Source organism: Uloborus diversus, chromosome 3, assembly GCF_026930045.1.
Source record: "Uloborus diversus isolate 005 chromosome 3, Udiv.v.3.1, whole genome shotgun sequence".
In the NCBI taxonomy this organism is placed as follows: Eukaryota; Metazoa; Arthropoda; class Arachnida; order Araneae; family Uloboridae; genus Uloborus; species Uloborus diversus.
In genome coordinates, this window is record NC_072733.1 from 124,050,485 (window position 1) to 124,075,751 (window position 25,267).

A 25,267-nucleotide genomic window follows, 5' to 3' on the forward strand; every position below is an offset into this window, starting at 1 on the left:
ATTTTTGGAAACTCAATGAGGGTAAATTACTCATTTTTGGGCACTTTTTAGCCTGTGGCCAACCCTGCTTAGGGACCAGAAAAATGTAGGCAACCATACTTTAGCGTTTTATTTACAGCTTTCACTCTTCATTTATGACAACAATTTCCGGAAATTCGGGGAGTTGTAAATTGTCTTTAGGCACCTTTTAGCCCCTGACAAGGGGCTTGAAAAGGGTAGGCAACCTTACTTAAGCATGTTATTTCCATCTCATACTCTTTAATTTATGACAACAATTTTCGGAAACTCAATGAAGGAAAATTGCTCATTTTAAGGCATTTTTCAGCCCCTAGAAACCCTGATTAGCCTACATATTCATTAGTTAAATAATCATTTTAATATGCATAACGGCATCCACATAAAAGTAACTTCACTGACATACTTTTGTAATTTTTCAGAGAGCTCTCACAAACGTTCTGCCAATAAAGAAACTATCTTTAGCAATCATACTCCTCAGAGTTAAGCTCTTTTTGTTTTACATATACCCAATGTCTAGAGTGATCTTGGAAAAATAAACAAGGTACCGTAGTTATGTTTCTGAGGCTGCAGTAAGGAAATCGAATGGAATCAAAACATTAAAATTTAAATTTCAATGAAATCTAGAGTGCTTTGTAAAGTTTTGAATAATGCAGGGTAACTAAAAATTACAAGATAACAGAAATTATGTGATGAACAGTTAAAAACTTCCATGTGAGATATATTTATATTTTAATAGAAAAAACAGTTATTGAAAAAAATAAGTGAATGCTGTAAAGAAAGTAATACACCTTCTGAAAAATAATAATAATAATATTGTCTTGATAGTGAAAACAATAACATTAGCTTAAAATTTGAAAAAGCAGCCTTAAAAATATGTTGATTTATTTAATGGAAGAACCAGATAGATAACTGGCACATCAGTTACAAAAAAAGCTAAAGGGAAAAAAAATTTCCCACTTAGAATGTGAAAAAAGATATTACAAAAAGGAATGAAGAGTTCTTCAATGCACTTCAGACAGACAAAGTAAAATAAAAGTGCTTTCAAAAGAAATCAACATAACCATAAAAATAACATGAGTAGTCAAACTGAAAAATAAAAGTTCATATACAAATAGTTAACAATTTACAAGGTCAACATAACAATAAGCACAACCATCTTATTCACAATTTAAAATGGAATTTAAAAAAAAAATCATTTGAAGGAAAGTAATATACCTATCAAAATTGAAAAAAAAAAAAAAATAAATAAAGTCAAAAATATAAGCCACCAAAGCTGAAACTAACAGCATAATTAAGTCAAAAATCAACAATTATCATTAAGTTACAAAAATGTTCAACAGTTCTAATAATTAACAGTGATAAAAAAAAATTTAGAAGCAGATGAAACATGAATATAAATAGTAAAAACGTTCAGTGAAACATAAACATAATTTGATATTTAAAGTGATTGCATACTCAAGAGTACAATGATTCCGTCACTAGTTAATATATATATATATATATATGAAGCATCATTTAAAACCTGACTTAAGGCAGTAATTTACATCACAAAAACTTAAAGCTTCTTTATATACTTTGATTTTTTTATGAGAAGACAACAGCTAGTTAAATTTCCCTTTGCTTTGGACAGTTCTGACAAGCTAAGTGAAATTTTGCTGAAATCAATTTTATCTTCAAAAACCTAAAAAGAGAAAATATAAAAATAAGAAATTCATATAACACAATCACAAATTTTTAAAATATAGTAACTACTAACAGAAATTTAAGAAAACATATTTCAATAGTATTTAGTAAGCTGAGAGATACATATCTTTCTTTAGATAAAAGAATAAATGTTATTGATAAATAGATGCAAATAGCATTTTCTTTAAAATTTGCCTTTAAAGGCCAGTACAACACTCTAGGCCAGCAAAGTCAGATCTGGTAGCACGCATCACCATGTCATCAGCAAACAACAAAATATTTACCCCTGGGACAACTCTTGGAATAGTGTCTATTAAATCACTTTTTCTGATATTGAAAGGAATAGGACTTAGTACTGCTTCATACTGTAAACCCTGTTTGGTTTGACTACAACATGGCACAGTGTGACCATATTTTAAACATTTAAATTCTTCATCAAGAAAACTTTTAATCCATTGATATAAGTTGCCAGAAATGCCACAGTAAACCAGCCTTTTAAGCAATTTAGCTCACCAAATTCTAACAAATGCATTTTCAAAATCCAAACACTGCAAGGGTACTTTGCTTTCTCTGAACGCCATCTTTTACCTCTTGAGAACACAGTTGTATTTGTACACACAACTGTAAAAAGGCAAGCCAACAAATAATGGAATAAAATATAGTTCTATAAAGTAGTGCAGAGTAAACAGAAGCATTAAACCACATTTCTGGTGATTAACATCTCTTAAATAAAAGTATATTTTCCCCACCACAAATTCACAATATCTTAAGCATCTTAACACCATCTGATTATGCAGTGCTACTGTTACTTGTTAAATGAAAGAGATATCTTGTCACAGACTGCATTATTGTTAAAATTTCAACAGAAAGATGAATTTTATCATTGGAGGTTCAGCTAGAGACAAATTATTGTAATGTTAAAGGACAATCAAAGACATCAAACTAATCAAATTTGTTAAAAGATTAAGTTTTGAAGCATATCACTGGTGGAAAAAAGAACGTGTAATTCGAGGGACAAGATTTACTAAAGATATTCTTAGAAACTAATAAAGTAAATGCAATATTTTTTTGATATTTTTCATGGAACTATGGGGACAATTTAAGTTTACAAAGACCAGTAGTGCCGTTTTACACAATTCCTTCTTTCGGACATGTGACGTCATTTTGAGCTCGAAAACCATTTTTCGCGCTTCCAAAACCTGCTTGACTTTGTCGGGAATGGGTTGTAGAACGATCACAACCGAAGACGGAAAAGCGAAGTCCGACGTGCAATGATTGGTTATTGATGTCACATGCTTTTGTTTCTATGGTAACAATAAACCGTTCATAATTAGGGAAAAGGTAGCCATCTTTGTGCCTTGTCTACCGCACTGTGATTTTGCAATGAAGTAAATTTCTAAGTGGAACTTCGAAGTTGAACAAAGCTACGTAAATCATTGATAATCCCTTGAAACAAATGAGCCTCTATTTATGAAAGACCATCTTTACCCGCTAAAAACTATAGTTGCTGAATAAAAGTTAATTGAAGCATTGCATTCCAAATGCACTGGAAGGGAAAAAAACGCGATCTTAAACATGCTAGGAACTGCAGCGCAGCATCTATACGAATAGCATTTCAAAATTAGCTGGGTAATTCTTATCGGCAGCATCATTTCTGTATATTCTGTCATAAGAATTATCTTCCTGGCAAAAAGAAGATATTATTTATTTTATTCTTGCTTATGGAGGCAATGAGAAGATTACTGGATTTTTAATGTTACATCTAAAACCTTCTTTTCAAGAAAGTATCAGTTTGTGATTGTTCATCAGACAAAAACTTTGTAATATTACTTACACCTAGTATATAATAAAATTAATGGCATTATTGTTTTCATAAGTAGCTAGAAGTGTTTAAACAATGTTTTATGCAATATTGTAATAGCTTCATTTCATAACAAATGAAATCTTTAAATTATTATTAACCAAAAATGTTGTAATGTCACTTGTTTCTCAGCAACTTCCAAGTACGTGTTCTCAAATATAGGATCGCTTAAGGTTCAAGGGATTCTTTTAAATTTACTGTGTTTTATTCTAGGTCATAATTGTACGTAACTTATTATGGGACAGTATATTATGTACTAGTTATTGTAAAAACAATATTCACGACAAATTGTTATGTGCTGGATCAGTTCATGATTTGGCTGGACTGAAGCTCTGTTTCACTTCTACTTTTAATCAACAACTGTACTTAATGTCAAAACAACTACAAATTTTAGCAAAATATTCAGTATTCGGCTGAATAAAAGATACAGAATTTTAACTGAATGTTCGGTATTCAGTGCATCCCTAGTTATTGGTTATTGCGGTCTTCTGAAGAAAATCCGAATTTATGGGGAAAAAAGACACAGTTATAAATTTCATATTTAATAATAATAATAAAACTAAATACAATGTGTGCAAGTTAATTACAACTTTTTTCTTTCATTTCCTGATAAATATTTTCCATGAGCATTCAACAGGAGTTGAAAAGAAAGTTATTATTTGTTTGTTGGCTTCATAATAAGAATATTAAATGCAAAAATGTTGTTCAATATCTTTCTTTTTAAAGCTACATCAACATTAGAAAAGGATAGGCATTACTTGCAAGTGCCAAGCTAGAGTGAAAAGTGGGAGGGACGAAAGGAAAACCATCTGAATGCACGTTATGCATGTTCATTTTAAGTTATATTTATCTGATATTTTTCTGGTTGTATACAGGAGAGGGATCTTCAAGGGGGTTTTTTTCCTTGTCATCATTGAATAAAAAAGTATCATAAACATCTTTTATCTGTAAAAAATTTCAATGTTTAATAGTATCCTCTCACATCTTTCACAATAAAACCTCTGGATTTGCTAAACAACTTAGCTGAGGGTAAAATATTTATCTTTGTGTTTGTTGTTTTTATATTCAATTACTTTGGTGTTTGCAAGTAGAGGGAGTCCAACCCTCCCCCTAAAGACACACTTGTGGCAACGGCCTAAACTCAGAGAAACAGCGCATGCAAATCTGGCAAAGTTTATTTAAAAGGCTCCAGCTGAGTTGGCTAGCGCGCGGTATCTGGATTGATGTGTTGTGTGTAAATGTTAGATTATTCCGAGATGGAACTGATTAATTTATATTTATTTCTTTAAATGTTAATGTGTTTTGTTGCAATTTACAATAAATGTTCGCTTTTAACAACTGGATTACCCGTCTCTACATTGGTGACCTGAACACGCAGTTATCAGTTGGTAGCGAAATGATTTCAAGAAAGAATGGGTCGCAGCAATTCGCCGGAAGGTAATTTATTTCGACGAAAAACTTCAATTTTTTTCAACTGTCTTGCTTTTCTGTGCATGTGTCCTTTGAGGTTCTTGAGTGTAGCATTGTACCTAAGCTATTAGTTGTTTCATGTTAGTATGGAAACAAAAGAAAATTTAAATTTGACTCAAAAGGAAGTAAGTGCTGAAAACTTAAGTTGCAATAGGGTTTCTGTAAAAGTACCTAATTTTTGGCCTAATAATGCGAAGTTATTTTTTGTACAACTTGAAGCTAGTTTTAGGTTAGCTGGCGTTACGGTTGAACAAACGCAATTCGATCATTTGGTTGCGTCGCTAGATGCAGAAACTTTGTCTCATGCTACCGATATTTTATGTCAGCCGCCAGAAAAACCATACACCGCACTTAAAGAAAGATTGTTAGCGGAGTTCGAATTTTCTCAGAGTCGTAAAGTAAAGACATTAATTGAAGACTTAGAATTAGGTGACAAATCTCCATCTATGTTATTACGAAAAATGAAAGAATTAAGTGAGAGGCATGTAGATGATGATTTTTTAAAAAATATTTGGCTTCGTAGGTTACCGGTACCAGTGCAAACAATTTTAGCGGTCAGTTCTGAAAATTTAGAAAAGTTAGCGGAAATGGCAGACAAGATTTGCGAATATACTGGGTTGGTTGTAAACTCAATTGATAAGCAAACTTTTAAATACCAAACTGCTAGTACTGAAATTCAGTTGGAACAATTGCAACTGAAAGTAGACGAACTTGCTAAAATTGTAAAAACGCGCAGTCGCTCAAGGTCTCCAAATCGATCTCAGGGCCGTAAACAATTTAATTTGAGAGCTGAAAAGCGGAATAATTGGTTATGTTGGTATCATTTTAAATTTAAAGACAAAGCTACCAAATGTGTAAAACCATGCGCTTTTGAAGCGAAATTTTCAAATTTTTCAAAATCGTCGGAAGTTTCTATGACTTTTACTAAAAAAGGATTTAGTCGCAGACTGTATATCACTGATATTTTAACTCAAACGAGCTATCTAATTGACACAGGTAGTGATGTTTCTTGTTACCCAAAATCCTTTTTGAATTTAGATAGCGGAAAAAAAGAATTCACTTTGTACGCTGCAAATGGATCTGGGATTGATACTTACGGTACTAAGTTATTAAATTTAGATTTCGGGTTAGGACGCAGATTGAGATGGCCGTTTATCATAGCTGACGTTACAAAGCCTATAATAGGGGCGGACTTTTTGCAGCATTTTGAATTGCTAGTCGATTTAAAGAAAAGGCGTATTTTAGATCCGGTGACTAAATTTAGTGCAAGCGGTCGATCGATATTTTGCGAGGTTCCGAATGTGAAAACAATTTATGGGAATTCTGAACATCAAGAATTGTTAAAGAAATATATTGAGATTACACAACTTAATGTTCTTTCACAAAAGGTAATGAAACATAATACAGTTCATTTCATTCCGACTGAGGGACCCCCTGTTTCAGCTAAAGCGCGTTGGTTACACCCAACGCAACTTCAAATAGCTAAACAGGAATTTGAATATATGCTTGACAAAGGGATTTGTAGACCGTCAAAAAGTAATTGGGCTAGTCCTTTGCATATGGTCCCAAAAGGCGAGTATGACTGGAGACCAACTGGCGATTACAGAGCACTAAATCGTATAACAGTTCAGGACAAATATCCAATTCCTCACATTCAAGATTGTGTTAGCATTTTACACGGGAAGAAAATATTCTCGAAAGTTGACTTAATAAGGGCGTATCACCAGATTCCTGTGAACCCCCCTGATATTCCGAAAACGGCTATAATAACACCTTTTGGGTTATATGAATTTCCCTTTCCCAAACTTCGGTTTATGTTCAGCAGCACAAACATTTCAACGCTTTTTGGATGAGGTTTTGAGAGGGTTGAATTTCTGTTTTCCATACCTGGATGACATTTTAATCGCGAGTGAAAATCACCAGCAGCATAAAAAGCATTTAGAAGAAATTTTTAAACGTTTCCTTAACTACGGGATCGTTATAAACGAATCAAAATGTGAATTTGGGAAAGAAACTATAATTTTTTTAGGACATATGATAAACAGTAAGGGGTGTATGCCAGATCCAAAAGAGGTGAAGGCAGTGGTAGAGTTCCCTAAACCCAAAACTATTTCTGAACTTAGACGTTTTTTGGGTATGGTAAACTATTATCATCGCTTTATTCCAGATATGGCCGTGATTTTAGCTCCACTTCATAAGTTTTTAATTAAAGCAAAAAAACGAGATAAGAGGGAAATTCCGTGGGATACTGCTTCAGAAACAAGCTTTGAAAAAATTAAAAGTGCTTTAGTGGAAGCGACTTTGCTTTATCACCCTTCTACTAATGCAGAACTTGCTTTAACAACTGATTGCAGTGATTTTGCGATGGGCGGAGTATTGCATGAATTATCCCCCGAAGGTCCCAAGCCTTTAGGTTTTTTTTCAAAGAAACTATCGGCTACTCAATGTAAATATTCAACTTATGATAGAGAATTGTTGGCAGCATATAGTGCAATTCAGTATTTTCGATACATGTTAGAGGCAAGGAAATTTATTTTGTATGTAGACCACAAAGCTCTAACTTTCGCATTTCGGCGGAAACATGAAAAATCCTCCCCCCGAACTATCCATCAGTTGGATTTCATATCTCAATTTACTACGGATATCAGATATTTACCTGGTAAGGGAAATTTGGTTGCGGACAGCCTATCGCGAATATCGGAGATCACATTTTCATCTCTAGATGATATAGAAATGTGGGAAAATCACAATCTGAGGATGAAGAACTTCAGGACGTTTTAGAGGGACGAATTAAGTACAGTGGTAAATTAGCTAAAGTTCCTATGCCTGGTACCGATAAATCTCTATATTGTGATACATCAGGAAATTATAATAGATTCTTTGTTCCGCAAATTCTAAGGCGTAAAATTTTTGATACAATGCACGGTTTGTCTCACCCCGGCAAACGTGCTACAAAACGTCTTATCGATAGCAAATATGTCTGGCCAAATATAAACAAAGATATAACTGCTTAGTGCAGAGCTTGTGTTCCGTGTCAGCAGACTAAAGTACATTTGCATACTAAATACCCGTTAGTTCAATTTTTAGTTCCGGATGAGAGATTTTCTCATATTCATTTAGACATAATAGGTCCACTAACACAAGTTCAAAATTTTAAGTATTGCTTGACTATAGTGGATAGATTTACGCGGTGGCCTGAAGTTGTGCCAATTACTGATATAACAGCAGAAACGGTAGCTCGTGCTTTCGTACAATCATGGGTTTCTCAATTTGGTACTCCGCAAAGGATAACATGTGACAGGGGCAGACAGTTTGAATCTGAACTTTTTACGAGTCTATCAAAGATGCTTGGCATAAAATTAGCAAGGACATCGCCGTACAGACCCCAAAGTAACGGTCTGGTGGAAAGATTGCACCGACCATTGAAGCAAGCTTTGATGTGTTACAAATCCGATTGGTTTGAAGCACTTCCATTAGTGCTGTTGGGACTCAGATCTACGTTACGTGAAGACCTTGGCGCGTCCGCGGCACAGCTGACTTATGGGTCAACTCTACGGTTACCTGGACAGTTGTATGAAGAAAAAACTTTATCTAATATGCCTGACTACGTTGCACGTCTTCAAAGACTGATTAGCTCGCTAAGTCCATCTACTCCTATTCGGCATGGTCAACAACGGATTTATATCCCTAAAGATCTGCAAAACTGTACACATGTTTTTGTGAGCTTGGATGCTGTAAAAAAGTCATTGCAGCCGCCATACGAAGGGCCTTATGAGGTCCTAAAGAGAATGGACAAGAACTTTTTGATTTCGGTGAACGACAAGGAAAAGATCGTTCACATCGATCGCTTAAAACCAGCGTTTTTAATTGCTGGAGATTCCAATCCAAGGACTCCTGGAGTTACAACAAGGTTTGGCCGCAAAGTACGTTTTCGTCTCCCAATGGTCTTGTGAGACTGGTGAGGGAGTCTGTGGCAACGGCCTAAACTCAGAGAAACAGCGCATGCAAATCTGGCAAAGTTTATTTAAAAGGCTCCAGCTGAGTTGGCTAGCGCGCGGTATCTGGATTGATGTGTTGTGTGTAAATGTTAGATTATTCCGAGATGGAACTGATTAATTTATATTTATTTCTTTTAATGTTAATGTGTTTTGTTGCAATTTACAATAAATGTTCGCTTTTAACAACTGGATTACCCGTCTCTACACACTTCTGAACATTTTTATATAGAGCAGGCTGCGTCATGTGACCCCTCCCCCCCCCAGTACCTTCTAATCCATAGTCACTTCTGTGACTACCAGACAAGGCGGTCCGTAAAAGTAGCATTTGTAAAAACTCAACTGGATTTTAAAAGGATCACCTGGATTTTTTCAGGTAACTTTTAAATTTTGTTTTCTTTTAAAATTTAAACTGATTATTTTACAAATATAAACCAAGAAAAAAGTAAAATAATAAAAAGTTGAATATACAATAAAAGTAAATTTATATATCTAAACAAAATATGATGTATGTTTGTGATTGTGTGTGTTATGTCCTTTGTACAAATCCACAATTAGGGTCAGATTTTTGCCAAATTTGTCACAAAGGTCCTTTGATACTTAAGAATTTACATAAGGGGTTTCATCCCATGGCAGACAACCATGGGAGGGGGGTTCCTTACACAAATACAGTTTATCAGATCTTCACAAAATTTTGTGCAGAGGTCGCATGCAAGGCCACACCGTCCATATGTGCAAGGTCGTGCAAAGCACGATGGAGCCAAGCTCTATCAATCAAAGATGCTCCAAATGGGGGGAGGGCAGAACTACAACCAAAAAAAATTTAAAAATAAACTTTTCATTTCATCTAATAGTAGTGGTGAAATTATACTGCTCATTAAAACAAACAATCCTCCTCGCTGCCTATCTAAAAGGAAAAACTATTGCCGTGTTGCGTCTAAACATTATACGCTAATGCCATGAAAAGCACAATCGTTTACAGTGAAGACACATGATGCTAATTAATGTATACTTTTGCATTTTTCTTCATATTTGGAGCGGTGTATTTCAGTATGTCTATAACTCTACAAGGTTGAGCATACAAAGCTCACGAAATTTGCTATCCCCCATTCCGGTTTTTACGGCGAGTATGTTGTATTATAATTTGTGCAAAAAATCTTTTTGTGATTTTTAACTATTATTTGCAGTAATTCCACTGTAACGTATTTTTTTACATTATCATACATAAAAAATACGGTAAGCACATTTGCATATAATTTACTTGTGCATAATGCACATATATTGTAGACAACAATTAAAGTTCATTTTTTAGTTCCGAAAAGAGTAACGACTTGACCATAATTACTCGATTCCCCCACCCCCGTTTTCTTTAACTCTTTGTGTATTAAGTTAAAGAAAGAGCTTTAGACAATGCTTCTTTCAGATATTTAATTCAATGCCTTTTCAATGATTCCGTAATTTAGAATTTTTCGTTTTACCAACAAGTTTCAGTTTTAGAATTTAAAGTGGAATATCCTCTACAATATTATCCTTCAATTTAGAAATATAATCAGCACCAGGGTTGCCAGATTTAAGAACAGTAAATACGGGACAGGCTTTTAGGAGTGAAGGGAGGGGGGGGTATTTTTGAGGTTGAGGGGAAATACTGGATATGGTGTATTTTTAAGGGGTGCTTTCCGACGTAGAACGTCTCTTCATGATAAATCTGAAAAATTCAATCTTAAACCTACAAAATGTCGCCGATCAAAGTATAAGATCGTTTTCATTGCGATTGACGAAGCACGCTCAGATATATTCCAGCCTTAGTCCTATTCCGAGTCACAACTGACTACAACTGTATTTATGTCGAGGACTGCATACTAAGTGCCTTGCCTCCATTATTTTATATACCCATAGATGGCAGCACCATCACCGGGTCGAACAGTTAATGAGAATTTAGAACTAGTCCAGGAGCTAATAGCTACCTGGTGCTAGCACCTCCAGAGGTATCGTTTCATTTGGAGGACATTGAGACCACGAGCATATTTAACATCGCCCCGTACCCTTTAATGACGACAGAGGGTCTTCGACCATCGAGGTTCGAACTCGGGACCCTCTGGCCCTGAATCCGACACTCTACCGATCGGGCTACCACGGCCTTCCAAATTTAGTCAATGAGCAAAAAGGAAGCAATCAAGCAATCATTCGGCTCCTCATTGTCTGCCGCCAAAAAATAAATAAATAAATAAATAAAAATAAAAACGAAAATAATTTCTGCGTTTGCTGCCACATGATTTTTTTATTGCTCTTTATTTCACATTTTTTGTTTTACTTTATTATTTTCCCTAAAAAAAATGTCTCCTTTTGTACAATATCGCTATTAGCTTGAATACGGGACTTTAGCCGTCCCGTATGGAAGTTCCCCGGGACGCAAGACAATTTTTTAAAATACAGGAGTGTCCATTGAAATCCGGGACATCTGGCAACCCTGATCAGTACCCTCCTGTTCCATGGCTCTTCCAGAGAGGGGGGTCCACAGGGCACCCCTCTGGTTGCAGCATCCCGTGCCCCCTCCCCTCCAGAATGCTTAGTTGAATGTTTTTCAAAAACATTTACTATTGAAAGTGGGGGGAGGGGGGAACGCGGCTAACAAAGTGATTTAAAAAATGGAAAAAATAATGATATTGGGGTAAAACTTTAATTTTTTTAATTAATGAAATCTTTGAATTAAAAGTTTTTAATAGTTACAGCAAACTGGTAAGTTACTCGTCCCTCTACGTCCCATTTTCTTTTCTTTTTTCTTTATTAGTTTTCTTTTTCTAGTTCATCTGAAAATAGGAAAGTCTTACAATGTCGCTCCTCCGAATCTTCCCCTCTCCCTCCACCTAAAGCATTACGCAAAGTCTCTCTAAAATGTCGATTCAAAATCTTCAATTTCGTAAAATTTCCAGGGAAAGCGCCTGAATACTAAACAACATCACTTGACACTGCGTTCGAAAATCACCTAAATTGCATTTTTGGAGCTTCAATTTCGAAAGATTTCCGGCACTAATGTTACCAAATATGGTCTTACAACCACGTTTTTAAAATTTCCATTTCAGAAAATATTCCGGAAAGTGAATTTGAACCACCTTCCTCTAATATCATCAAAAAATAGGTTTTTTAAATATGACTTACGAAAAATTTAAGTGGAATAGCCTTTGAACCATTTCTCTCCTAATATCACAGAATATTGCTTAAGTTTTTAGGATTTTAATTTTTAAACATTTTCCAGGGGGGAGCTCTGGAATCCATTCATATGTGCAAGCGAAGAAAATATTTAATTCATAAATAAAAAAATCCTACGTTGGAAATTCAGATATCGGTAGAGTCTGGAAAAAATTAACAGCAATAAACGAGTGTTGATAGTAAAGGGTATGGGTAAAAGAAGTGTTCAATGCACCCTTGCGAATCAGTACAAGTCAATTACACAGTATGGGTCATTCCACGTCAACTGACCTAATTTTTCAAATTGTCCCCGCTCAACCATCTCTGAATTAGATTAAATTTTATGGAGGTGTAAAGATGTCTTTGAAATTAACCTATGAAAATTTTCAGCTTCTGAGATACACATCCTGAGGATCTGGGATCTATCAAAAAAAGTGATCCAAAATGGAAGATCAGGTTTTTGTGACTAATTGCCATGTTTTTGCCACGGCTAAACTTACAGAAACTTTTATCACACAGTAAGCCAGACATTTTAAAAGCTTAAAGTACGTTTGGCTGTTAATACATTTAAGGATTTTCCTAAGTTCGGGCTTATTACATTTTGTGTAGCATGCATGTAAACTTGTGAAAAATGACAGTGGGGAAATTTTTTCCCATATTTTAGGTTGTCATAAAAGTAGAAAAAAAAAAAAATTCAAAGGTTTGTACTTGATAATTCTATAGGTAGAACACTTGTTTTTAATGGGTTGCAGTGGCACAGCTAAAACATCTATTTTCTAACAGATAACCTCATTCAAAGCGGCTATCAAAATCCTTCAAGGGAAAAATAGCCCATTTTTAAAACGCTGTAGCTCAAGTTTGTTACCTCACATCTTCATTTTGTTAATACCATTAGGAAGATTTTTTTCCTACTAAAATAGGTTTGTTCCTAGATGGTGTTCCTTCCAATAAAGATAAAAAAATGAGCTCAAGATTGTCTGTCATAGCAAATTGACACGTTTAAGCTACGGTTGTTGAAATTGTTATACCACTGGAAGCCTGAAATTTTAGGAGCTTAAAGTACTTTTGGTTGTCAATACATTCTAGTATTTTTGTGAGTTTGAGTTTACTAACTTTTGCATATCAAGCATGCAAAAACGCAGTGTGTCATGACAATGCAAAATGTCTACAAACGAAAATGTCTTTACAAAACAAAGTGGAGAAATTCTTTCCTGGATTTTAGAATGTCATAAATTCTGAAAAAAATTAATCCAAAAACTCATACTTTGTAAGTCTATTGTCAGTATACGTTTTTAATAGGTTAAAGTTGCAGAGTGTAAATAATGATTTTCTAAAAGATATTGTCACATGAAGTGGCTATCAAAATTTCTCAAATGAAAAACAGCCATTTTTCAAAGCACTGTAGGTCAACTTTGTCACCTTGCATCTTCTTTTAAGCAGTATCAATAGAAAGAACAGAGTTTTTCCTTTAAAGTAAGTTTTTTATTCTGATGGTGTTCATCAGAAAACATGATGAAATATTGCTTGTCACTCAAGAGAGAAGCTTGTTCTACAATGTAAATGGATCATGATTGCCATGGAAACCCATTTATAGTAATTTTACAACTATAATTAGTCAGAAATAAGTTTTTATTCTTCATTTGAAAAGTTAGCTAGAAAATTAAATATGAAAGAAACAGAAAAACCATCTTGTTCTGTCTGATGCATCAGTCTGCATCTCGAGAACAAGATATTTTACTGTTTCCATCATATTTAATTTACAACCAAACTTCAAAAGAAAAATTAAAAAAAAAATTTCTGAATAACAACAGTTGCAACATGACTATAATCTAGTTTTTGTGGCAATCACTATTGGCTATTTATTCATTGTAAAACAAGTTCTTCTTGTGATGACATATTTATTCAAACTCATCAGAAAAAAGAACTATTTTTGTAGGAAACAAAATATGTGCTTTGGTATCAATGAAAAGTTACAATGTGACAAACTTGAGTGACAGCATATTAAAAATACAGTATACTCCCGATTATCCGTGCGCGGATAATCGGAAATGGTGCATCATTTCGAAATCACACTTTTTTAAGCTTCGATGATGTTATCGATAATATCGATAACATCATTGAGGAAGTTGAAGAAATCGAAGGTTTCGAATCAGTTGACGCTGAAAATGTCGAAGAGTGGTTTAAAAGCGACGAATGTGAATCGGGATTTCAATGTCTAACTGACGAAAATATCACTGAACTTGTTACTGAATCAAACGCAAGTGATGATACCGAAAACGAAGATGAAGAACATGAAGAAAATACATTTTCACATTCTACTGCTCTACAATCTGTGGAACATTTATTGGATTACATGAGTAAACGAAGTTACGATTACGGAGAAATAATTGCAGTAAGAAAAATTCGTATGGACATACGCAACAATTTAAACAAACAAAGAAAACAAAAATGTATCACTGATTTTTTTTAAGCAATACATTTCGAAGAAAAGTCCCTGGTTTGTGTGAGTATATACATAGTTTCTTCTAATTTCCCCTTAAATAGTTACCCTGCATATTCCTTAAGTGATTTTTCGGATTATCCGTGTTCTTCGATTATCCGTGCTACGCCGCCCGGTGATTAGCACGGATAATCGGGAGTATACTGTAGGTTTTTTTCCATGTTAACGATTTTAATAGTTGTTTTGGAAAAAAATCAATATTTACTCTGCAACTGTAACCTATTGAAAACATGTTTATTGACAATAGAAATACAAAAAACAAGCTTTTGAATAATTTTTGTCCAGAATGTGAGACATTCTAAAAGCCAGAAAAAATTTTCTCCACTTTTTTGTCAAGAATTTGCATGCATGCTACACAAAAGTTAATGAACTCAAACTCACAAAAATACTAGAATGTATTGAAAACAAAAGTACTTTGGGCTCTTAAAATTTCAGGCATCCAGTGTGATAACAATTTCAGCAACCTTACATAAACATGGGAATTTGTTACAACAGGCAGAATTTCAAGCACTTTTTTCATCCTTACCTGCAAAAACATCACTGGAAAAAAAAAACTTATTTTGTCAGGAAAAAAATCTGTTCTTTCTAATGGTATTAACGAAAAGAAGGTGCAAGGCAACAAACTTCAGCTACAGCGCTTTTCACTTGAACAATTTTGATAGCCACTTTGGATCACAATATCTGTCAGAATATAGATATTCAAGCTCTGCATCTGTAGCCCATGTATCTGTATCCCATTGAAATCAAGTTAATAGAATTATGAAGCACAAACCTTTGAATTAAATTTGTTCCGATATTATGACAACCTAAAATATAAGAAAAAATATCCTCACCGAGCTTTTTCACAAGTGTACATGAGTGCTACACAATGTAATAAGATCAAACCCACAACAAAACTTGAATGTAATAACAGCCAAATGTATTTGAAACTCCCAAAATTTCATTCTTCCAGTGTGATAAAATTTTCTGAAAATTTAGCCTAAACATGGCAATTTGGCACAAAAACCTGATCAGCCATTTTTGATCACCTTTTTGGGAGATCCCAGATTCTCAGGATTTGGATGTCAAAAGTAAAAAATGTTTTTAGATGAGTTTCAAAGGCTACACCTCTATAAAATTTCATCCAAATTAGAGGGGGTCGAGCAGAGAGCACTAGGACACTTGACACGGAAGGACTTATCCATTTCACATTTGTTTAACCAGACTTTTTTAAAATCATTATTCCCCCCCCCCCCCTTCCCACCAATAAAAAAATGAGAGAAAAAATTGAACATTTTCCTGATCGCGCTAAGTACCGATTTCAGAACTTCACACATTTTTTTGTTTAAGTTGCTTGAATTTGATACAAAGGCACTTTTAACCTTGTACTCTTTCACATAATTCATTGATTCCTGATCGGCTATTTTTATTTGAGCTTATAAAAATCAGGCATCAATTTATCGTGCCATTTGGAAGCGCGTTGTTTTTAAACTAGTGCAAAAGCCAAAAATAGATAATTAAAAAGAGTCAAAATAAAATCTAATTAACAAATTTAAGAATGCCAAAGTGCCATTTTTGTACTCCTATCAGAGAATGGTTTGTTTTCGCTGCCACAATTTTTGAAATGGATTTGCTACAGCTCTTTTTTCTTCAATTTCTTTGCAATTGCCAATGATAACTAACAGTAAGAGAAGAGAAGCTGTTCCATATTTCTATTTAAAAGGAATTGTAGAGAAACAAAGGGGAAGGGGGTACTTAATCAATGAGAGGTACTTATTTGGTATTTTATGGTGGAATCTTACTTACAAGTCACTTTTGGGTGGTGTAATCTAATTGTAATTGACAAAATAGTTTTTGATACAACTACTTTTTTCAAGAGTATTATCGAAAACAATTTTACAATGATAATCACAGATGTAAGTATAAAAAGTAAACAGTTCAGTTTATTTCATGACTTTTTTTTTACTATGTGGTGTGTTGGTTTTTCAGGTGTACAAATATTACATCCATTTTATGTACTCAAATTATAAGATTTTCTGTTTATAATTTAAGACTCCTTTTTTTCCACCAAAAGACCCAAATTTATTTCATTAATAGATCCCTGGAACTCAGGTCAAGTAAAGTTGAGATCAAAAACAAAATTTTCTTTTGTTTGTGATGCAATACATTAATTTAACACTTATTAAACTTTTGCTACATATTTTTTTCTTTTTTCTGGATTCAAAGAACACATTTTAGTTATATTATGGAAAATGTTCAAAGTAAATCAAATTTGTGCAGAAAAAAAAGATATTTTTAAGAGATAAGTATGCGGGAAGCAGTAATGATTGCTTTCTAACAAGGAGTAAATTTGTTTTAATTTCAAAGCATTATTTTAAAAACTTAATGCAAAATATCGTTTTTGTAAATATAAGTGAAAAATCCCTTACTTTGGTACTTTCAGGAAACTCTGACCGATGAATGAGAGTTCCATTGACAAACAAACAGTTGGCTGCATAAGAGTCTGGTACAGTAACAGTCTGATACCTATAAGTTGCTTCTTGAGCCATTTTCTAGAAAAAGGAGAAAAGTATATACAAAATATTTCATGCAAAGTTTTTTCTTCATCAAGATGATCACGAGTTGGTATATAAAATTAAGACAAACTTTAGCTTATTAAAATGTCATTTGCAGATGGAACGGCACATGACACAATCGAACATTGTCACATTGCTTCAGGCCTGTAAATTGGACTGAAACTTTAAATTTTGGCTAGAAAATATATAAAAAAAAAAAAAGGAAAAGGAGAAATTTGATTAAGGCTGACTCAGAGTACCAACCAATGGAAAGGAGTTTCTTTCTCCCACCCAACAATCCTAGAAAACAAAGCAAATAGCATTTCTGAAGGATTTCAAGCGTATTTTTAGGCATATCATAACACATGTTTAGAAAACAGCAATGACAAAATGGTTTTGTTAGGAAACTTTGAAACACATGTCAATGAATTCCTAAAACATTCAAGACGAAAATTGGTTTTAAAGCACTTGAAAAAAAAAATGTTCTTTCACTTACTGTTCAAAGATTTTTCAAAAGTATGCAAACAATGTAATGTTTCAGAAAGCAAAAGGTGTGGATAAAAAGTGACTTAGCGAGTGACATCCCTTACAATAGATCATAATGCTTTTCTATTTATGCTACAAAATTTACCACAAAAATATTAATTTTTGGAACACTTGAAGAACTTTTAGTGAAAAAAGTAAACAATTGTTAAAGAATTGAAAAAGTAGCAGGAAAAAAGCAAGGCATACAATTCAAAATTTTGGATTATAAGGAATACAAAAAAGGCAGAATACTAAAATAACATTGCGATTCTTTTCTTTCTCTCATAAGTTTTTGACAGCCTTTACAAACAAAGCCATTTATTTTCAAGTAGAGACGGATTGCCTTTCTACTTAAAAATTAAAGTTTAATCCCTGCAGTAATAAAAACTAGAAGTACAATATTACAAAATAAGTAGTGATATCAGCTTCTTTTTTCCAGAAATTATGGAAACATGCATTTTATAAAATTAAAAATACCATAAGAAAATAGTTAATCATCAACAATGTCTAAAAATACATTAAAGCATACCTTTAAAACACTCTGAGCTGCATCACTTGCAGATACACAGATTATATCTTGTCCAGCCATAGACAATAAGGATTTTAGATGATATTTTCCGGGTACTTTAACAGGAGTAACAGGGTACTCCGGAAACGCATCAGCTACTGCTCGAGCACCAGCATCATTTGTATGTTTTGATAGGCCAACAAAAAACTCTTTACCTGTGTCACATAAAACAACATTATAAATTTCATTTGAATGACACTATTACAAAATTCAATGCATTAAAAGGAAAAATATTCTGTAAAATACTTATAAACGGTATAGTTTTCCACAATTCAAAATATTTAACTCAAAGTGAATTTCAAAGTCAATCTGTTCATAGCTTTCATTCATTTTTTCACAGCGTTTCATTTGTTCATAGCGTTTATTCATTTCAGTTCATAGCTATTAAATATTAGGACAAATAAAACAATTTATAAGATTCCTGAAAAAAAAAAAACTTTGCCTTAGTAAAAAATATGTGTAGGTTTTATCCCATGTGAGCTATCTACTCATAAAATAATTCATTACTTGGAAAATACCCATCACCACAAACTTTAAGGGACTACACATTTTGTTTGTTGTAAAGGGAATGTATTCTTTGAAATGAAGAAGTTTGTTGTAATGTTGCAATGGAATTTAAGCAATGACAATCAAAGCAGGAATGAACATTCATTTCATTGCAATGGATATTTTGTTATATTTACATTTCCTGAATTCAGATTTTATATGCACACTGTTTTAACGTTAGTCAAAAACTGTAAATAAAGTTTTTTTTTCTTTTTTTTTGTCAAATACTGCAGTTTATGCACTTCAGCAAGACTGGGACTTAGTTGACAAAGTGTTGTGCTCCGATCCAACAAGCATCAATACTGGAAAAAGCAATAGCACCTATTTTACTGGAACAAAAAAATGAAGAAGCTATTTCTGGAACATTAACACCACATTATGGAATTAATTATTGTCACCATATGTAACATATGTAGCGAAAGAATGAAGCTTTCTGCATTTCATGAAATTTGTTTGAAACTTCAAGGTTATACAGAACTATAATATAACCGTTTTAAGCAGATTTTAAATACAATTCTAAGCCTTTATTCACTCCATTGGTAATGATTTCATTGATGACTACCAAGGAAGCTCAATGGTCAAAAAAAATTTATTTGTTGCCAGCTTTTATTTGTTAGCAAATGAAGTACTTGTAATTCATATTAGTTAAACAGAAAGGCTTTTAAAAGAATTTTCAAATTTCCCTTTTTCTTCTGCTTTTGAGAATAGCAAATTTTAGTAGCGATTATCTATTTCTTTCCATGTCTTCCATGTTATCTAGAAAAAAAATGCTTTTAAATTTTACATGTGTTCTGACTCGCATGATTCATCTTCACATGATGTCGCTACTCAGGGTTGGGGGTTTTAAAAGTACTGAATTTAATATAACTAATTGTTATTGATATAGGGGTCATTCCACACCAAATCAACGAGCCTCTGAAACTGACTATCATCAATTTCTACAAAATGTACAGGTTTGAGCCTACCCACGTGATGATAGAAAAAAAAGGTGTTTTTAGATTTGTTTGACCATAAGTTTTTTTTTTGGGGGGGGGAAACCCCCTAAGTACTCGAAAAAATGGCAAAAAGTGACATTTGGCTAGTTTAAAAAACAAAAACATTTTTTCTCAGCTTCTATAGGAGCGACAGTGTCATACTAGGTATCGTTTTAAAGCTCTTTTAATAAGCTTTCACATGATATATCACTTGGAAAGGTTATTTGACTTTAATATTTCAAGATCATGCAAAGCATTATTTGACCTTGAATATTTTAAAAGGTACATTTTTTAAAAATCTGAATTTTTTTTTTTTTTTTACCAATGCAGTCTACAAGTGGCAAAAATTTCAAACTGGGACAGGAATGAGATTATACTGAATATTAATAATGAAATATTTTAATGCCCTCGAAAAATGCAATCCCCACTGTTTGGGTTCCTAATCAATGAGAAATAATTGAAACTAATCAATGAGGAATTAATTAAAATTCCATTCCTTTCACAATTAGAAATGTGCCAAAAAAGTCTGAACGAGACTAAAGTGGGCCTATGATGAAAAGAAATGACTTTTCACCGTAATAAACTTTAAATTGTTGAAATTAAACCAAAGACATTGACAGCATCTGAAGATATTTACAGAAAAAATTACAAACCAGAAAATACTCTTCATACCCTGTGGTTTGCACAATTCAATTCTTGCTTTGAGAGGTCGTAAACCCTGCTTTTCTGGTTTCTGCTGGAGTCAGTTTTTGAAATAATATCATTAATTAGTGCATAAACAAGGGTCTGGACAGGGCAAATTTGGGTCTGTTAACAGACCCTTCACAAAAATCGGATTAACCAAAACGAACCTTTCACAAATTATTTATTGAAAAAGCAAATCTGAGATCAAAATAACACATACTTCCATGTAGGGTAACGGCACCAGTAACAGACATGCTTAAGACATTGCTCTCAGGTTAACTCAATTTTCTGAACCTTTCAATGTATTTAGACTAAACTTTTTTTCTCTCATGCAACTACATCTCATCTAACATTTTGCTGCTTCTGGATAATCTGAATTAGTTGATTCTATATTTATTTGCTCAATTTTGAAAAAAGATCTGACCCCTAGTAACAGACACCGAAAAATCGGATGATACCCAGTAACAGATAGGATGAGGGAAGGGTGAGTAATGGACAAAACTCCCTTTTCTCTCTTCAAAATGTGCAAAAGTTCTGTATCCTTAGAGCTAAAGCCTTATTGAATTCAGATGAACATGAAACACCAGCTGACCTAATGGTGGCTGTTCATAACCTCATAAAATTCACTCTGATAACACTAGATGGTTGCGCCGTATTCATGGGTCACAGCAACATCAGTTTTACACGCCTAAATTCTTATTATTTAAATCAAAACTTATGACTATCTGTTACTGGACCCTTGTCTATTACTGGTGCCTTTACCCTAAATGCCAATAATATTTGGAACCTTTTTTAAAGTTAAAATTAGGGAATCAACTTGTACACAGATGTGCTAATTTTACAAAAAAATGGTAGTGCTGTTTTAAGGTGCCGGCAGAAGCCATAAATCACTAATTTTAACAACAAGCACCAAACAAGTGCTTGTTGTTAAAATTAGTTTGCTTCTTTAAAAGAAATTAACTTGAGCCAGTTGTTTTGTTTTTATAATTTTACTTGTTTGTTTTATCATAGCCGAATGAAAATGGCTAGCAGCGATGTTATCGGCATAGATTTCTCTAAAAATGAAATCTTCTGCAGCGGCAAAATTGCCACGTAAGACTTCTCTCCCCACTCATGATTTAAACAGAAAATAGAAATAATAGCATGTCAGGGAATTGTACTTAGAAGTGCAAACATATAGCCAAAGCTGCCAACTGCTACGAAAAAATTGCAGTTTCTACGAATTACAGCTTTAAACTACGAAGTTATGAAAGCGGGTATGAAAATTACGATTTTCTGTTTTTTAAATTTATAATCCCAAGAAAGCAAAAAAAAAAATCATAAACTGCATGAAAACTAAACCGGTAAGTTCAGAGAATCAAACTTCTACCACATGTGCTGCCGGTTTAGTTTCCTTGCTGTTTATGGGTTTTTCGGCAGAAAAGCGGAAAAACTGTCAAAAAAAACGTGAAGAATATAAAAGCACTTGGCTGTTCCGTATTTCATCTTCAAAGACAGGTTATGCAAGATGTACTATTTGCAATAGCGATTTTTCAGTTGAACATTTTGGTCGTGATGATTGCAGCAAGCATGTTACTTCAAAAAGACATGCCGACTGGATGAAAGGTGCAGCTAATAATCAAGAATTTATCATCTGAAAATATTCAATATAAAATCTTTAATTCCATATTAATATTTTTGGCATCATATTTACAATTCTATTAAGTGTCATTATTTTGTTCTTTATACTGTTGACAATTCATCACAGTTTGAATCTGAAGCAGTGGCCATGCTTTCTAAATATTTTCCCGGATGAGTAATTGTGACAGTAGGATGTTCCAATCTCTTATGATGAGAGTCGTAGATTGTTGTCAAATTTCGACCCTCAGGGGTCAATATAATCTGCTATGGGTACCCCCTTTTAGCATAATACCTAAGGAGTACCAACCAGTATAGAGAGCACTGGGCATTGAGCCTAAGTGCTCTTCTAAATATTGTAGCAATCTGTCAACCTTGAAATATTTTTCAATGGTCTTTTCAAAGTTTAAAATATTTTTTCAACCCTGAGATGCTCGGGGACAATCTTCAGCAGGTTACATATACAGTGAAACCTGCGTAAGTTGACCACTTGCGGTGCACTACTTTAGTGGTCAACTTACAGAGGTTGATTTATGTGATAAGGGCTAATTCCGCGCCTGGAAACAGCAGTCAACTTACAAGGGTGGTCAACTTTACAGGTTTTACTGTACTTGTGAATATTGCCGTGGGCAGGTAAAGGGCAGTAATTGCAAATTTCTCATTTTTCTGCACATTTGTCATTTATTGCATGTTAGCTTTATTGTACAAGCTAGCTTATTTTGTTTCCGCTGAAAAAAAAGCGCAGAAAAAATATCTAATTCCAATATTTCCCAATTGTTAGTATTGAATCCAACACAAATTTCTTCAAATATCTTGAAAACTCATTTCTGCAGATATTGCCGTTTACCTGGCAATGGCAGAATAGTCTGGAGTTTACTGTACATTTATTAGGATTTAAAAGGATTATCAAACCTGTAAATAATATATCTCCACCATCAACTACAGCATCAGGATTTGCTATGTCTACAATTGGAAGCTCCAACTCTTTCTTTATTGTAGTACGTACAATATCGACCTGCAATTAAAAATTATTATCCAGTGAAAAATACATGCTGGCAGCACTGAAAGATAACTTTAATATCAATAGACAGGGTTGTTGAGGGAAGAAGAAATTAGACAAAAGTTAAATCCACTGATTATCCATATGTTTTGATACATACAATTATTAGGACGATGTAGTAGAATCATTATATGATTTGATTACATTTTTTTAAAGGAATTCTATTAAATTAATCATATAGTAGAAACATGACAGTATTTTAACAATATGATTCATTTGCAAAAAAAAATGTTATTTACACTTTTGTTCAACAACTTTTAGGCAATTTTTTACTTTAAAGTTAATTAAATTTATACAAATACAGATGTGACGATCAGCAACAGGCTTTGGGAACAGCTAGGCTGGTCCTAGTCAATTCTTTAATCCCCAATAAAGATCAATGGCCTTCTTAAAGCTTTCTTGGAAGACTTGTTTGCAAAACATCTACCTCACAATCAGAAAAAACTTCAAGTTATTGCATCAATGACCCCCTTCCCTTTTACCCCCCCCTTACACACACACACACACACACACACACACAAAGAGGTTTGGGAGCACATGCCGTCCTGTTTCATTCTTCTTTTTTCTGCTTAATCCTTTCTTCCTCTTCTTCTACCCCTAACCTAGAGGAGTCCTCAGCTTGTTCCACGCTGGTTGAAGGAGACTGACTGGTATTCCCTAGTGGCTTTATATCATCTCAGAGTTGCAGCTAAGAACTTGTAGAATTTCTCCATTCAATAACGAATTTTGAATAATTGATAGATTTCATGATAAAAGTTTGCCAAACATGAAAAAAGGATTTTGCCACCTTTTTACTCTTCTTCAGGCAGTTTATCAAACTGCTTAATAGACACCCCATCTCTCATATTTATATACCAAATGACTTTGGCAAATTATGCTCAGAAATAATGCCTTTTGACTTTTTTCTTTATGCTCAAGACTACTTACATAGCTTTCAGCATTAAGTGAACCAAACAGATATGTGTCATACCATGCCAATTGAAACCACAGTATGGTTTTTTAACAAAAAGCAATTCCTTGTGTTTGATATCATTTTGAAGCAAATTCATTGTAGTTTCTGGCTTAAATGGCTATTTTTGACAGATATGCATAGTTATGGCTAAAATTTAAGATAAAAATAGCCATTTCTGATTTTGATTTTCACTTCAAAAATTTTTCTTTTTAAAACAGCAATAACTGTTTAAAATGTAGTCATTTTTCATATAGTTTTAATTTAGACATGAAGGTTTGTTGTTTCTAAGTATATGTGTGCAAGTGAATTCCTTCATGCAAAGGTTCTTTGATTAAAAAGCATTCCAGAAATTAATTTGCCCTCTGTGTTAAATTTTTTTAAATAAATTTACTTCATTCAAAACATTAGAGTTTCAAACTTAATAAGTATTCACAATAAAATATATTAGTGTAAACAAATTTTGTGATCATTTTGAAAAAGATTTTACTAATTAGAAGAAATATAGCAGTAGCAGAGGGGACATTTATGTGTAACAGAAGGGACAAAGTTGAAATGTCATCTCTGTTACAGCTTGATATTAGATTTTTTATTAAACTCTTACTTGCTGACACTGTTCATAAGGGATTCTGAGAATGTATAAATCGGAAGTAACATCCAGTTTAAACCAGTTTCTTCAGCGTTTGATCACATCAGGGTTCGTCATGGGTGCAAGTTTGGTGATGTGTTCAAGATGGAAAACATTTTCAGCTCCCCCCCCCCCCCCCCCCCGCATGCAGGCTTAAGGAAAAATTTATGTGTATTAATGTCGTAGATTTTAGCAATGCCAGTTTTGGAATCTGTGTTTGATTTAAATTTTAAGCCTTTAAATTGTAATATTTAAGCGTTTTGACATCACAATTCCAAAAAATCTAAAATCCGGCAATAAGTGGAGGGGGGGGGGTCTGGGGGGACTCTCCTCAGAAATTTTTTGAAATTGAAGTTCAAAAAACGCCATGGTATGCCATTTCTGTAAAGTTTTGGGAAAGGAGGGGTTCAGGGACTCTTACGTCAATTATTTCAAACTGTTAGTTCCAAAATAACAATATTGAGCAGCC

The 25,267-nt window shown here is 33.6% G+C and overlaps 1 protein-coding gene across 1 annotated transcript in view; it reads right to left on the reverse strand.

The window, feature by feature from the left end:
• Positions 1 to 1,367: 1,367 nt before the first annotated feature.
• Positions 1,368 to 25,267, reverse strand: part of LOC129218664 (N(G),N(G)-dimethylarginine dimethylaminohydrolase 1-like) — a 51,010-nt gene continuing 27,110 nt past the window's right edge. Inside the window, exons 2-5 of the mRNA XM_054852986.1 lie at positions 23,074 to 23,176; positions 18,302 to 18,495; positions 17,122 to 17,244; positions 1,368 to 1,699 (exon numbers count right to left, since the gene is read on the reverse strand). Of these exons, the coding sequence (XP_054708961.1) occupies positions 1,574 to 1,699; positions 17,122 to 17,244; positions 18,302 to 18,495; positions 23,074 to 23,176 (546 nt within the window). The 3' untranslated portion in view covers positions 1,368 to 1,573. The remainder of the gene's footprint in view (positions 1,700 to 17,121; positions 17,245 to 18,301; positions 18,496 to 23,073; positions 23,177 to 25,267) is intronic.